Below are 16,385 nucleotides of genomic sequence, written 5' to 3'. Positions count from 1 at the left end.
TTTTTCCCACCCACCCCCAAGAATCTGACAAGATGCAGTTCTGTTTAAGCATTTAATGTTTCTGGTTTGATTTTAGGAGTATTTGGGTCAGAATAAGTATCCATAGAAGTCCAAAATTCTTACCATAAATATCGTTCCAGTTCATGTTGCCTGTTGAGGATGTATTGAGAATGGATTGAATATAGGAGCCATTAGAGTTCCTCCCTGCTAATTGGAGTTTACTAGGAAGTAGTGTCAGAATGAATACTTGACCGGAAGTTAAAACATTCTATGTTATCAAATTAACCCCTTTAAAAAAAATGTGGGGACTTCCCTGGTGGTCCAGTGATTAAGACTCCATGCTCCCAAGGCAGGGGTCACGGTTTGGATCGTTGGCTGGGGAACTAAGATCCCACATGCTACATGGCATGGCCAAAAATAAATAAAATTTTTAAAAATTAAAAAGTTACTGTTTCAGGCCCTAGTTAGAGTTCCAATTATAAGGCAGTATTAGAGAGTGCTAGGATAAAAAAGGTGGAAAGAGACAAGGGACTGCAGAAGGCCTTAAGGAAAAACTATACAACCTCTTTTTTAGAGATAAGCAAACTATAACCCAGACAGATGACATTACTAATTCCTAGAGCAGGAAGAAACCTAAAAAAAAAGCCTATATCTGTGAGACTTAGGAGCTAGAGAATTGATATTTCGTGATTTAAGCAAATCCAGGGGAAAACATTGTCAGAAGTAAGTGCTTTTGCTTTTATTAAAGGATTTATTACAAACATGAGTGTAAATAATTTATACACAACTTCAAAAATGTATTGTTTGCTGAAGACCTAAAAGGAGTCTTTTTGTTCATTATAAAGTTCAGTAAGTTCCCTACATTAAAGAATGAGTTCCAGGGCTTCCCTGGTGGCGCAGTGGTTGAGAATCTGCTAATGCAGGGGACACGGGTTCGAGCCCTGGTCTGGGAGGATCCCACATGCTGCAGAGCAACTAGGCCCGTGAGCCGCAACTACTGAGCCTGCGCGTCTGGAGCCTGTACTCCGCAACGAGAGGCCGCGATAGTGAGAGGCACGCGCACTGCAATGAAAAGTGGCCCCCGCTTGCCACAACTAGAGAAAGCCTACGTACAGAAACGAAGACCCAACACAGCAAAAATAAATTAAAAAAAAAAATTCCATTCCGAAAGCACGTTCATAAGTCCACAATTTGTTCGTACATCCAACAAAACCCAATTCACAATTGCTGTACTGTAATCGGTTTGTAATACTTTTCACACAGTAATACATAACAAAACATTTTGAATCTTACGGTACAGTACCTTGAAAAGTACAGTAGTACAGTACAACAGCTGGCATACAGGGGCATGTTTGCATCTTTGAAAGTTCTGAACTTGAAGGTTCGTCTGTAGGGGGCTTACTGTACCCATAGTGAGACTTAATCCTTGTTTTAAGTCTTAACTCCCTGTGCTTCAGGGTGGTGGTGGTTTTTTAATTTATCTGATCCTGTACTGTATTAAGCATTGTGCTCGATAGGCATTGCCTCCTTTATCAGAACAAATTTATGAGGAAAGTAGATTTTAGAGGTGAGAAATTTGAAGCTAAGAGTAAGTAATTTGCTCCAAGGTTATGGCTAGTAAGTGGTGGAGTTTAATTTGAACCCAGGTTTGACTAGAACCCAAACTTAGTCCCTACACATGATGCTTCATTTGTGAAATAGGTGGTAGGGACAGATGTGTTCTTTCAGATGAATGCTAGACTCAAAATAGTTCCTATCTTGGGATGCTGTTATCACTTAGAATACATTGTGAACTTTAGTAATTTCTTTCATAATCTGAAGTTATATCTTTAGTTAACGGCAGTTATTTGTCCTCTGTAGCGTTCTGGAGAGAACTTTAAAAGTCATTTGGAATTTATCATGGAGAATTAAGTGAAATGATCAAGGTAGATAATAGCTTTCTTTGTTAAAAAATGCAAATATAAAGTTACTGGACTGATTTGTTCTTCCTATATGTGGCTTACCTTGATGAATTTCCAGAAATATCTTGAACAATGGCAATATCATTGTAATATAGGTACCAAATAATTATTTTTGGATAAGACAATTCAGTCATAACTAACACTGTTTAGCAATCAGGGTGCTTTTGCATGTTATTCAATGCAATATTCTGTAGTTAACATACATGTAATTTTATTCAGGGCAGAAAATGCTACTGTTCAAAAGAGTCGATCCAGTTGGAATGATCAGGGAAGTTTGCCTGAAAGAGGCAATTTAAGATAGTTCTTGAAAGATAGGTAGAATTTTGGTAATAGAAGAGGATATTTTAGGCAGAATTAATTATAAATAGAAAATTACAGGATACATTTAAGGAAAAGGAACAGTTTGGAGCCCAAGGAACCTTGGAGGAAAGGCATTTGAGATAATACTGGGAAGTTAGATTGGAACCATTGTGGAGGGTCTTAAAAGTTAGGGCTTTTACTTAACTTGGTACATAACAAGGAAGAAGTTTTTTGGTTTTGTTTTTTGAGTAGGGGGAAACTAGGAGATTAGTCTGGTAATATATATAAGCTGAAGAGATATACTAGGAAGCTGATCGTGATGCTGTTGATATGTAGAAAGGTGATAATCTTTAGGTAGAGGGCAAGGGGAATGAAAAGAAGGGAATTCACGCAAGAAATATCTAGGTAGAAGTCTACAAGATTTGATAACTAGTTGAAGGGGTAGAATCAAAGATAACTAGGATACCCAACTTGAATGAATGCAGGTGATAAATTTAATCTTTGGGAGGGAATGAGCATAAAAATGAGAGAAGGGCTAAAAATGGAACTTTGGCAAACACAAGGGGGTAAGAAAACTAGCAATGGGCGGAGAAAGGATCCATTTAGTGGGATCTGATTAATGATTGTATATTTAACAGAAGCAAAGGGAAATGAATTTTAAGAAAGATTTAAGTATAATAAATAATAGCTGACATCAACGTCATCAAGCCTTTACTAAGCCAGGCACTACTTTAAACACTGTGCACACATTAACTCATTTAATAATTATAGCACCACAGAGAGTAACTTGCCAATGGTAAGTGGCAGTAAAGTAAATTGCCAATGGTAAGTGGCAGTAAAGTAAATTGCCACTCGCAAGTAACTTGCCAACGGCAAGTGGCAGAGCCTGAATTTGAGCAGTCTGGTTCTAAGTGTCTTACTCTAAACCATTGCACTAACAGAAAAAGCTGAAGGCTGAGACTGTAAACAGTGCACTGGAATTGGCAATTAATAGATCCTTGATGCTTTTTAAGAGTGTGCTTCCTCAGCACCTATTGCAGCGCCTACCTATTTCACTGAGAAAAGAGAAGCAATTGAAGAGAATTTCTGCACATTCTCACCAACACATCTATCAACCTACCTGAATCTCTACCTAGATCTACCTTCCTGTTACAAGAAAGGAACTGTCTATGAACCTACCACCTGATCCTATCCTCTTCCACTTACTCAAGGAAATCAGCCAGCAATTGTCCCATCTCTATCCTGTATCAACTGTAGCATCTGATAATAGCTACATTATTTCCCACCTTGGAAAAAAGAAATGACCTTTTGAAACCACATTTCCCTCCAGCTTCAGCTCCATTTCTCTGCTCCCATTTTATTTCTTGAAAGAGTTGTCACCACATGATAACTCCACATCTCCCATTCTCTCTAGAACCCTCTCTAATCACTTCACTTCCTGGAAACAGCCCTTGTCAAGACCACCAGTGACTACTGTGTTTGCCAGATTCAGTGGTTATATCTCAGTCCTCAACTTATGCAACCTATGCAGCAACACCTGACACAATTACTCCCTTCTGCTTGACAAATATTCATTACATGGCTTTCAGAACATTACTTGCTGGGTTCTCCTTCGCTGATCATTCATTTTCAATATCCTTTGAAACTTGCTCCTTATAGCCCAGTCCTTGGTCCTCTATTCTATCTACGCTCACTCACTTCTGGGCAACCTCATCCATCTCATGGCTTTAAGATCATCTATATACTGACAATTCTTAAACTGATGTTTCCTACCAAGAACTTTTTCATGAACTTTAGACTCACAATATCTGGTGCCATTTATGCCTCTGATACTCAAGATGTTTAACTGAAATCCCGATTTCTACTCATTTCTCACAGGACTGCTCCTTCCCCTTTCCTCCCCTGGTCCGTCTGAGAAAATGGCAATCCATTCTCCGAGGGAACAATATCACCCCACATGGAGAAAAAGTTGGCTCTTGGGGGATGAAAAAGTCTTAGATATTACAATGCTTTGTCACCTTCCAAAGCTCAGCTCTACCCAACAAAATCTTACTCCTTATTTAATTTCTCTCATTTTCTTGGGTGTGACACAAGCAGCAATGACATTGAGTTAATGGAAGATACAAAAATTGTATGCAAAGTCAGTAAGCCCGTGTGCCACAACTACTGAGCCCGCGTGCCTAGAGCCTGTGCTCCGCAACAAGAGAAGCCACTGCAATGAGAAGCCCGTGCACCGCAACGAAGACCCAACGCAGCCAAAAATAAATAAATAAAATAAAGTTAAAAGTTCACTAAATTTTTTTAAGAAATTAAATTTTCAATTATTTTACTTCTGCTGGAAATATAACAGTTTTGAATGATTTTTTAAAAACTCAGTCCCGGGCTTCCCTGGTGGTGCAGTGGTTAAGAATCCGTCTGCCAATGTAGGGGACACGGGTTTGAGTCCTGGTCTGGGAAGATCCCACATGCCGCGGAGCAACTAAGCCCATGCACCACAACTACTGAGCCTGCGCTCTAGAGCCTGCGAGCCACAACTACTGAACCCGTGTGCCACAACTACTGAAGCCCGCATGCCTAGAGCCTGTGCTCCGCAATGAGAAGCCACCGTGATGAGAAGCCCGCTCGCGGCAACTAAAGAAAGCCCGTGTGCAACGCAGCCAAAAATAAATAAATAAATAAATAAAATAAAATAAAAAAAACACTGATTCCCTGGTGGTCCAGTGGTTAGGACTCGGCGCTTTCACTGCCATGGCCCGGGTTTGATCCCTGGTCAAGGAACTAAGATCCCACAAGCCGCATGGTGTGGCAAAAAAAAAAAAAAAAAATCAAAAACTGATTTCATTGCTATTATGTATTTATATAAATTGTTAATTTACATATGTAATGCAGTGAATTGCAATTTATATACATAAATTACATTAAAGTTTATTCAGCAAATACAGTTATAAAGTTAAATATTATTAGCGTTAAATTTTTTAAGTTTTGGGACTTCCCTGGTGGCGCAGTGGATAAGACTCCATGCTCCCAATGCAGGGGGCCCGGGTTCGATCCCTGGTCAGGGAACTAGATCCTACATGCATGCTGCAACTAAGAGTTTGCATGCCACAACTAAGAAGCCCGTGAGCTGCAACTGACCAGGCACAACCAAATAAATAAATATCAAAAAAAAAAAGAAGAATCCAGTGGAAGAAAGACATCAAAAAATTTTTTAATTTTTAACAAAGATTTTAGTCACACTTAACTCTGCATTGAATAAAAAGTAAACTTCATGCTTACTCTTGTATAAAGCACAAATATACAGACAGTACATAAACAGATATACAATATAACTGTGGTATTAACATTTCATGGGGGTTGGGGGAATAGGAAAAAATATCTAAGAAGAATCTTTAGGGTCAACAGCAATGGAAAAAAAGGCTGAGAAACACTGTTCTAGTTAATCAGGTCAGAAACCTTGGTGTCATATTAGACTCTTTTTTTTTCTTCTTCTCATATTCCCCTTAAATCCATGAGCAATCCTTTCGGCTCTACCTTCAAACTATCCAGGATCTGACGCCACTCCTCTTTTTTTTTTTTTTTTTTGCCATGCTAGTAGAAGCCACCATCATTTCCTTGTCTGGATTACTCCAATAGCCTCCTTAACTGGTGGCTCTGCAGTCAGTCTGTTTTCAACATAGCAGCCAGTGTAATCTTTTAAAAAGAATGCTATGTAACTTTTCTGCTTAAAACTGCTCTGCTTAAGTGTTCCCCACATCAAAGTTAAAAGCCAAAGTCTTTACAGTGGCCTTCAAGGCCCTACATGAACTCTCTCCCTTCACCTCTCAGATCTCATATTCTATCACTTGTCCTCTTCTCTAGCCACAATGGCCTCCTTGTTCTTCCTCTACTATATCAAGCCATTGCTGTTTTAGGTCCTTTACACTTGCTGTTCCACCTGCCAGCATGTTTTTCTCCCCCTCTCCCATATTTGCTTGGTTACCTTGTGCTCAACATTCAGATCAAGTATCACTTCCTTCCAGAAGCCTTCCTTGATCACCAAACCACCATTCCCATTCCCTTAAGGACCACACACACAACCCCTCTCTCTTCCTTACCTTGCTTCATGCTACTTCATAGAACTTATTACTCCCTGATATATTTTTTATGGTCTCCTGCCAATAAGCCCCAGAAAAAAGGGATATTTGTCTATTTTATTATGTTACTCCCCCACATCTAAAACTGTACTTGGCACAAGACGTTCAACAACTTTTTGTTGAATTAACAAATACTATACGTGAGCTTGACAAAACAGGTTCCCTGCCTCAAAAAACGTGAGTCTACTGGGAAGACGTGAAAGAATTAAAATACAATAACTGCATGTGTTCAGTGGAACAAAGAAGTCTCCAAATCTGCCCAGAGAATTTACGTAGGCATATGCAATTGCACGGTTAATCTAGGTTGTGCTAATCAATGTAATAATAAATATCTAAGGCTTTTGTAAACTATAATGTATTATGCAACTGTGAGACTGTAACATATCTGGCGAAGGTGAGATCACATCTTGCCTTTTATTGTTTCCGCGTCTCGAAAATTCTACGGGGAAAATTTTCGTTTCACTTCATTTACTTCCTCTTCCTATAATCCAAAAAGTCAAGTGGCTGTGAGTGTTAATGTCCCAGGGGAGTGTAAAAAATTGTTTGGTCTGGGAGTCTGCGTAGTGAATGGCTCGCTGGAGCTGGCGCATGCGCATCCTCTGAGGCACCGCAAGATGGCTGCTAGCTAGTTTGTGGCGCGTCGGTGCCCCGAGGAATTAGCAGCGGCGGCGGCGGCGGCAGCTGCAGGTGCCAGAAAATAACAGTGGCCGCTGAGCGGTGGGAGTTTCTCGGCCCTGCTGTGTGAGCTGGACAGCCCCAAAGGAGACACCTCGCTAGGAAGCAAAACGCGGGGCGGAGCGGTGAAGCCCCTCCCCCAACCTCTCCTTAGTTTGACCAACTCCCTCTCCCACCCTTCTCTCCCCGTTTTTCCTCCCAGCCCGCTACGCGCTGGCCTGCTGCGCAGGCGCACGAATACTCGAAGCGCCTCCTTAGCCCTTGGGGCTTGTGGGCTTCTGCGCGCGCTTCCCGTTCTTCTCCCTTGATTGGCCAGATTGCCCCGCCATCACACCTCCCTCTGCTTTTTCTAGGTTGAGAAGGAAGCAGGGGGGCGGGGCCAAGCAGCGCGTGCGCGATAGTGTTGCTGTCCCTTTGCTGCTGTTGCGTTGCAAAAAAAATCCTGACTAGGTAGCTTTGGGCCTTTCTGTGCTAGAGGATCTAAAGGAGAGAGAAAGATTTCTGCAACTGACGGGGCAGTCGGGTAGTATTAACTTTAAGATATTCATGCCCGCTCTTAGAGGAGTGTGGGGGAACGGCCTTAAGCGTTGAGAGCCGAAGAGTATAAAACCATTAATTTCCGGGCCAGGCGTTTAGAAAGGCTTTGCAGGACCTGTTTTCTGCGCAGTTCTTCCGTGATTACTGACTGGTTTAAACACAATCCCTTGAACAATTCCGATAAACCTTCGAAATCCGCAGCCCCTCTTTGCAGCGTGTAGGAGCCGCCAGCGTGCCCAGCAGCTGGTCCTCCCGTCCTACCTCCAGAAGAGCCTAGCGCGTGCACCATCCCGACCCCCTGGCCCCCCTCCCCACCTGCGGCTTTCACGCACTCGCAGTGATTGTTTTGCCCGCTCCCGCCGCCGCCGCCGCCGCCGCGGCCGCCAGAGGAGCAGCAGCGCTTGTGCAAACCGGGAAGATGGCGGCCGGCGGCGGCGGAGGCGGCAGTAAGGCCTCCTCCTCGTCGGCCTCTTCGGCAGGGGCTCTGGAGTCCTCGTTGGATCGAAAATTCCAGTCGGTAACTAACACCATGGAATCTATTCAAGGCTTGTCGTCTTGGTGTATAGAGAACAAGAAACACCACACTACTATCGTCTACCATTGGATGAAGTGGCTCCGGAGATGTGAGTGTTGGGGGGTGACTAGGGAAGGGAAGACTGGGGATGGAAGGAAATACTACCCGAAACGCTTAGGGTTTCCCTGTGGAGCCGCTGCATTCGGTTGGGGTTGTTCATATTAAAGCTTCGACCAGAGTGTACCCAAACTCAGACCCTATTCCTAGCCAGGATTGTCCTGAATGCAGGAGGCTCATCATTTCTTGGATTTTATAGCGACTGACTTGGTGTGACCTTGGGACGTTGGGCCCAAATCTGTTGAGATTTACATGTTGTTTCAGAGCTTTGTAAGGTGATGTTGTTTTTACTGAACCTTCACAGAAATTGTTGCGTCCGTTTATTTCTTATAGGCCCTGACGTGTTAATGATTTCTTATTCTCCTGGTGATAGACACGCTATGGTTTAAGCAGTAGTAAATGCATCTACTTCGCTGGAATATGTGGGACCATTCTATTTTCCACTGACCTAAAACGTGTGATGTGTAATAAGAAGGGCCTTACCTAGATGAAGAGGTAACGTGAGCTCCACATAGAGCTGAGGCGACCACCTGAGAGGTTTTTGTAGCTATGTTTGCTGCAGTAAAATACAGGCTTCTTGATACTGACCGGAAACAACCGTAGTCAGTATCGCCACTAACACCATAAAATGGAAAACATATCCGGCTACTTTTCAACCAGTTCAGATACCTTTTTAAAGAATAGGAATTGGTTTCATAGGTAATCAAAACAAAGAATCAGGAAGTGTGCTTTTTGAATAGGTACTACTTTTTTACCCCAGTTAATTGCTTTTTTGTCTACATCGTGGAGTTTTTTTCACTTTACTGCGTTACTGCAGAAAAGAGGTCTGTTAGACTGTCAGGAAGCATGGATTGTTTGCAGAAAATTTCAGATCTTTTAGGACAAAGTGTGGAGAAGTCATTTGTTGCTTCCTGCTGAGAAGAGAGGGTTGACCCTAAATCCATGTATATCTATTTGAATTTTAGGTCTGCTTCCTGTCTATGGCACGTCACCAGTGAGACCCATCATTCACTTATTCTTCTTATTCCACTTTTGCTATTGCCCCTATAGTGTTTGAATTTGTGTTTACTTTTAGGGAACAGATGGATAAAATTTACAAAATCATAGACCCCAAACTTCAAATTATTTGTGTATAAAGTTATTGTTGGGAGAGATGTTTTGTGGCTCTTTGAATAACATATGCAGAAAGAGTTGTATAACCAAGGCAGGATTACCTATATTTACCAATAGCAGATCAAAGTTACTTTCTTTCCAAGAGGTAAAATTAGAACATACAATATCAAGTACCAGTCATTATCAAAGACTCACATAGTAAGTATCTACTATGTACCCAGCCCTTTGTCATTTACAATATATCTAGTATCTCATTATACCTTAAACTAACCCTAAGAAGTAGATTTTTTAATAATTGATTTACAGATGTGGAAACTAAGCCTCAGAAATGTTAAGTAAGCTGCTTAAGTTTATACAGTAAAATGGTGGAGTTGGGATTTGACTCCACCATATCAGATGACAATGGCCACACTTAACTTTGTAAAGTAATGTTTTCATGATTATTCTTTAATGTTTTTGGTATACCAGTGGTAGCAAGCAGTGCTCAAGCCTGAGGACGTATTCTCCTTAAACATATTTTTCTTCCTGTTTTAAAACATTTTTACTTTTTCTACCTTTGGGCTCTGGTGCTTTAACTGTATGGTTACATCATTTGCAAGAATAAGTTGGTCGCCATCCCTGCCTGTGGGATTACAAATGCAATTACAATATATTTTTTACAGTCAGCGATAACGAGATACACTGGAGCCAGAATTTTTCTGCCTCTACTTTTGATATTGTGCCTGAGCTTATTTCCCTTGTTGATATTTTAAGAGTGAAAAAAATGATTGCTCTAGGAAGACAGTACTTCATTTGAAGTGTATTATATACAGTTTGTATAGTTCAATGCTTTTGGCTTTCTATAAACCTGATTTTTTTTTTTGTCTGGTGGAATGCAACTTAACTTTCTAAAATGGTTAAGGGTAATTTGTAGTTGTTTTATGTTTACGTTGAGTGAACATCGTTTATCTTATTGTAAATAAAGCCTTTTGAGAGAAATATTCAGGAGATTGTTGTTAGAATTATTTTAGTTCGAGTTTGGTTTTTAAGTCAGCTTTAGGCAAATTTGTGAAATAGGTGTCTTTGGCATTCCCAGCCTTTCTGTCCATTTTCCTGATGCCACTTTTGCTTCTCCTTTTTTTCTTTGGCATCCATTATTTAGTAACTTATATTTAGACCTCAGTGGGAGTTTAAGTGACTATGTTAACTCTTCCTGAGATATTTTCATTTTTATCCTTTATTTCATAATGTGTAATAAGAGACTTTTGTTCACTTTAAAGGAAATACTTTAGGGAGTTCCCTGGTGGCCTAGTGGTTAGGATTCTGGGCTTTCACTGCCATGGCCCAGGTTCAATCCCTGATCGGGGAACTGAGAGCCTGCAAGCTGCGCAGTATGGCCAAAAAATAAATAAATAAAAATTAGAAAAACAATAAAGGAAATAACTTAGAGAAGGCAAGTAGTCTTCCTCAAGCACACTCCATGGTGGTCCATGTACCCTGCATCGGCAGGCGGACTCTGAACCACTGTGCCACCAGGGAAGCCCTGGGTTCTACTGATTTTATTCAGACTTGTTTTAATTTGTTTGACTGAAGCTTCCATTACTATCATTTTTCAAAAGTGATCTTTCTGTAGCATAAACAGATGTCATTTCTGTGCTTTAAAATCCTTCAGTGATATACCATTGCAACAGGCTTAAAGGGTTAAACTTCTTTTTACTACAAGTAAAAGGTCTACAAGGTCCTACACCACCTGCCCTGCCTACTACCTCTCAGGCTTCTTCTAATCCTATCTTCCCATCATTTAGATCCAAGCTCAAATATTACCTCCTCAGAAAGGCCTTCCCTAATGATCTTATTTCAAATGGTTCCTTCAGTTGCATTATAACACATCACTTTATTTTCAGTATATGAAATTACCTTATTTATTTGTTTATATGCTTACTGTTTATTTTCTTCCACCAGATGACAGGGCTGTGTCTTCTTTGCTGCTACATCCCCAAGCAACTAGAACAGTGTTTGGCACACAATAAGTAATCAGTAAATATTTGCCAATATAATTTTGTGAAATAGTTAATCAAGAACTTGAATTGTTTTAATTTCTGTTTATCAGAAGGCAGCATTTATAATTTAGTAAAAGAAATGATAGGTATGGTTGTTGGCAGTTTCAAAATATGGCGCTTATATGGGCTTGATGTGCAATTTGACTAGACTGTCATTTCTGTATTTTGTTCATCTGTCCCATTTTTAATGTAACATGGAAATAAGTATGGAAAAGTAGAAAAACACAGACTTTAGAATTAGACCCAGGTTCAAATCTTAATTCCATCAGTTAATACCTGGGCACAGTACTTAAATTGTGAGTCTCAATTTCTGATCTGTGAGTAGAGATAATTATCTCTCATAGGCTTGTTGTCTAGATTTAAGAAGATAATGCATGTATTTTGGTATAGGTCCTAGCATATACATATATGTTCACATTATTTATTATGGTGACAACGATGATGTAGATAGTCTTAAGGTCCTAACTATTCGAAATAATTACTTTGTTTTGGGAACAGTGCTGGAAATTACATTCCCAGTCAGAGGGAGATGATTTGGACCAACCTTTCTGTAGTGAATTAGCAAGTTGTCTGAAGAACTAGTAGGACAAAATGGAAAATACTGTGTTCATGATATCTCCAAATTGTTTTGCTTCTAACCATTGAATGGGTTGGTCTGTTTTAGAAGGTGTATGAGAATTGAAATGAGTTTTTGAAGAAAAGGGGGTTATAGGAAAGTAGAATCATTTGTAGAGCAGAAAAGCTGTTAAGATTTCCCTTCAGCTGTTTTTGGTACGAACTTTAAGTATGTACAAGATTAGAAAAGTAATAACACTCCTGCCAACACTGATCACCCCACTTCAAAAGTAGTTATCTTTTTTTTTAATTAATCAATTAATTTATTTTTGGCTGCGTTGGGTCTTAATTGCCGTGCGCGGGCTTTGTCTAGTTGCGGCGAGCGGGGGTCTACTCTTCGTTGCGGTGCGCCGGCTTCTTGTTGTGGTGCGCTGGCTTCTCGTTGCGGTGGCTTCTCTTGTTGCCGAGCACAGGCTCTAGGCGCGCGGGCTTCAGTTGTGGCTCGTGGGCTGCAGAGCGCAGGCTCAGTAGTTGTGGCCCATGTGCTTAGTTGCTCCACAGCATGTGGGACCTTCCCAGAACAGGGCTCGAAGCCGTGTCCCCTGCATTGGCAGGTGGATTCTTAACCACTGCGCCACCAGGGAAGTCCCAGTAGTTATTTTAATGGCCGATCTTTTTTCTTCTGTCGCCTTTACTTTCCCTTCTCCTCCTCCTCATTTGAAGCAAATCTCAGTACAATCTGGTATTTTCTCCACAAGAGAAACTGTTATATAAATATGGACTGTCCAAAAAAAACCTCTTAATACAGGATTAATTTGTTGCAGAGAATTAGAAAAGTGCAATTTACTATTTTTGATGTATGGCAGTGGTTTCTCAGATCCTTGAATGGACCATGAAGCTGGTAATAATTTTCTAGCTAACTTTTATCAAGTGCTTATTATGTGCCAGGCACTGTTCCAAGCATTTTACACTTATTAATTCATTCAATCTTCATAATTCTTTGAAGTAGGTATTGTTATGATCCCCACTTTACAGATGGGAAAACAGAGGCACTGAGAGGTTGAGTAACTTGCCCATGGTTAGAGAGCTAATAAGTGGTGGATCCAGGATTCAACCCAGGCATTCTTGATTTAGAGCATACACTCTTAGCCACTGTACTACACAGCCTTTCCTATTCATAAAATATTTTCTACAATATTAGGCCATGCAGATTAACTAGAATATCTACATTTTGAAGCTTTGTGGGTATTTTTGTTTTTATTTTTGCTTTCTGTGGGAAAACTGATTATCTTGTATAGATTTGAAGTTCTGATAGTCATTTATAATTTTAAAAAAGGGAAAACAAGTTGAACATGTTAGTTACTAAAGTTGTTTACTTGATAAAAATCTCTAAATGTTAGGTTTTAGATTAAATAATAGAAGGATTTTTTTTGGTGGCAAAAAGTTTGGGGTACCACACTGGTACCTCCATTGGTCAGTGGAGAGTGAAGTCTATAATCTTGTATTTGATATTGCACAAATCTGAGGGTCTGGAACTATTTTTTGCAGCTCTGGTATCTGAAATGTAGCTATTCCTTTAACCGTTTACTTTCCTTGTAATTCATCCTTTGTAGCAGATATGTTGGCTACACATAGAGTATAACAGTACTGCCATAGCTTTTTAATCACATATCACATGTATACAAATATAGGTGGACTAGGTACAAATTCTTACTTTAAGTTCCAAGATGAATTTTGCTTACAAATCCCTAGTTTACATTCAGTTCTTTTAACAAATATTTATTGAATACCTACTGTGCCAGGCACTGGGGACATAAGCAGGTGAATAAAATGGAGAAAAATTTTTGTCCTCTCAGAGCCTATACTGTTAGAAGAGGAGACAAGCAACAAACAAACAAAATATTAAATATATTAGAAGGTAAAAAATATTAGGAGTGCTAAAGAGAAATATAAATCAGGGAAGGGGAATACAGAGTGTTATAAGAGTTTGCAGTTTTAAGTTAGGTGCTAAGGGAAGGCCTCACTGAGAATGTGACTTTTGAGCAGGAAGGTGAGGTATAGGCAATATAGATAGGAGACTGTGAGAGAAGAATGTTCCAAGACAAAGAGAACAGAAAAATACAAAGGTCTTGAGGTTAGAGTGTGCCTGGTGAGTTGAAGAAAGCTTTTGTGGCTGGAAAGAAGTAGTGAAAGTAAGGATTAGCAGATGAACTCAGATTATGGTGGGTGATATGGCAGGAGGGGCAGATCACAAAGAATTTTATAGGCATTCTTGGGCTTTTATTTTGAATGAGATGAGGCAGAGGAGTGATGTGAACAGATTTCTGTTTTTAAAAGATCATTCTAGTTGCTGCAGAAATAGGGATGCCAGTAGGTGGCTATTGAAGTAATCCTGGGATAAAATACTGGTGGTTTGGACAAACTTTATAAGAAGTAATTTAATTCTACACCTGTTCTGAAGGTAGATCCAAACGGCTTTCTAGATGAATTAAATGTGGGGTAAGAGAGGAGAGTTTTCAAGAATGACTCTGGGGTTTTTTTGGCTGAGTGACTAGAAAGAGTTGACATTTATCGACAGACTTCACTCATTTCAAGTGTACAATTCATTTGTTTTAGTATATTCACAGAGTTGTGCGACAGTCACCACAGGGTATCTGCTTAGTATGTAAATTGTCTTTAGAGCCATCAGCCTGGAAGAGATGTACTAGGAAGTAAGTGTAGATAGAGAAGTAAGTGTAGTAAGACAGAGTAATAAGTATAGATAGAGAAGATGTCCAGAGAGAAGGCTCTGGGGCATTCTGGTATTTCAGATACCTCTTTCTGCTTACTTGGTCTAATGTGTTATTGTGTGTGGTTCTTTCTGAGGTTCAAGGTAAACTTTCAGCTCCCCAAAGAAGTAATAAATCTATTTTGATCTCTTGCATATTTCTACTCTTGGGTTAGGTTTAATGGCACTTCTGGATTAGTTAGGCATTAGGTCTGTTATAATTCCCAGTTGTAAAGTTATTGCACAATCTTCTCTCTGCCCTTTGGATGCCTAGGTCACCTTTTCTTCCATCCATTGCCCTAGGTTCATAGAGATGTAGATAATTTCCATGTTTTCTGACAGTATTTCAAAACATGAGCTACCGTGATTATTACGTGTGATTATTGTAATGGTGTATACTAAATGAGCCTTTTTATGTGTGTTATGAGACTTTACAGGCAGTTATATTCTTCATTTAGCTGCTTTGTCTCTCAAATGCAGAAGGGTTGTTTATATACATGGCCTTAGGTGGATTTAAAGCAATATGTAAAACATACTTTTGCTGTACATCCCATAGTAAGCTAAATGTTAAATTATATAGCAAATAAACATTCCCATAAATCAAAGTGTGAAACAGTATTGACAAACTTCAAGTGATTTTGTGGTGTGGAAATATCTTGAAAATTCCATTGGAAATTTCCATTTCCAATGTAAAATTACTAATATTAACATTTCCTTAAACAGGCCACCCCAAAATTACAGTCCTATTGGTAGAGAAGGGGTGAGTGTATGTTTGTGTGTAATTTCTTAGAGAGTGGAGACTTCTGATTTTATTCTTAGTGATTTGGCTTCCTGCCTTTCATAAACTCATAAATAATAGATGCATCCAAACTCCCTTTTCTCCTAAGCTTTTGTCATTCAGTTATGATCTTTTCAAAAATTTTTATTTTTTAATTAATTTTTTTAACCCCTCTGGCATCAGTCATGGACAGATAAAGCCACAATTCCAAGATTCCTAACACCCTGGTCTCCGGATTCAATGTACAACTGGCAGTAGCCTCTGTCCACCAGGCAGGTGATGGAAACCAGTTTGCAAGTGTGAAGCTGGCTGGTGGGAAGATAAGGAGGGGGCTGAAGGGGCTGTGAGGCTCTTTTTTTTTTAATTAATTAATTTTTTGGCTGCGTTGGGTCTCTGTTGCTGCACGTGGGCCCCCTTCAGCTGCGACGAGCTGGGGCCACTCCTTGCTGTGCGCCGGCTTCTCATTGCAGTGGCTTCTCTTGTTGCGGAGCACAGGCTCCAGGCACACGGGCCTCAGCAGTTGTGGCTCGCGGGCTCCAGAGCGCAGGCTCAGTAGTTGTGGTGCACAGACCCAGTTGCTCAGCAGCATGTGGGATCCTTCTGGACCAGGGCTTGAACCCGTGTCCCCTGCATTGGCAGGCGGATTCTCAACCACTGCGCCACCAGGGAAGCCCAAGTTATGATCTTTTCTTTTAATCTTTTTTTTCCCACTTTTCCCAAGTGTTTAGTGTTCTACAGCAGTACCTTAAAATATTTTGGGTTAGTTGTTTTAAAATTTCATCTGAGAACTAAGACTACATGAGGTTTTTTAATGTGTAGAAGGAGCTCAGAGACCCTAGTAAAAAAAAGTTACTCAAGAACTTAACACTGTTGCACAAACCACCTTGACTGAGTTT

At 40.2% G+C, this 16,385-nt stretch overlaps 1 protein-coding gene across 4 annotated transcripts in view; it reads left to right on the top strand.

The window, feature by feature from the left end:
- Positions 1-8,001: 8,001 nt before the first annotated feature.
- Positions 8,002-16,385, top strand: part of RPRD2 (regulation of nuclear pre-mRNA domain containing 2) — an 81,895-nt gene continuing 73,511 nt past the window's right edge. For 2 of the 4 annotated variants that reach the window (XM_024765786.1, XM_024765785.1), the window contains exon 1: positions 8,002-8,229. In XM_024765786.1, coding sequence (XP_024621554.1) covers positions 8,025-8,229 — 205 coding nt within the window. In that variant the 5' untranslated portion in view covers positions 8,002-8,024. The remainder of the gene's footprint in view (positions 8,230-16,385) is intronic. The other 2 variants (XM_024765787.1, XM_024765788.1) reach the window with 1 other exon arrangement.

Source organism: Neophocaena asiaeorientalis, unplaced genomic scaffold, assembly GCF_003031525.2.
Source record: "Neophocaena asiaeorientalis asiaeorientalis breed wild unplaced genomic scaffold, Neophocaena_asiaeorientalis_V1.1 scaffold474, whole genome shotgun sequence".
NCBI lineage: Eukaryota > Metazoa > Chordata > Mammalia > Artiodactyla > Phocoenidae > Neophocaena > Neophocaena asiaeorientalis.
The sequence above is the reverse complement of the archived record's forward strand: the minus strand, read 5'-3'. Positions and strand labels throughout refer to the sequence as shown.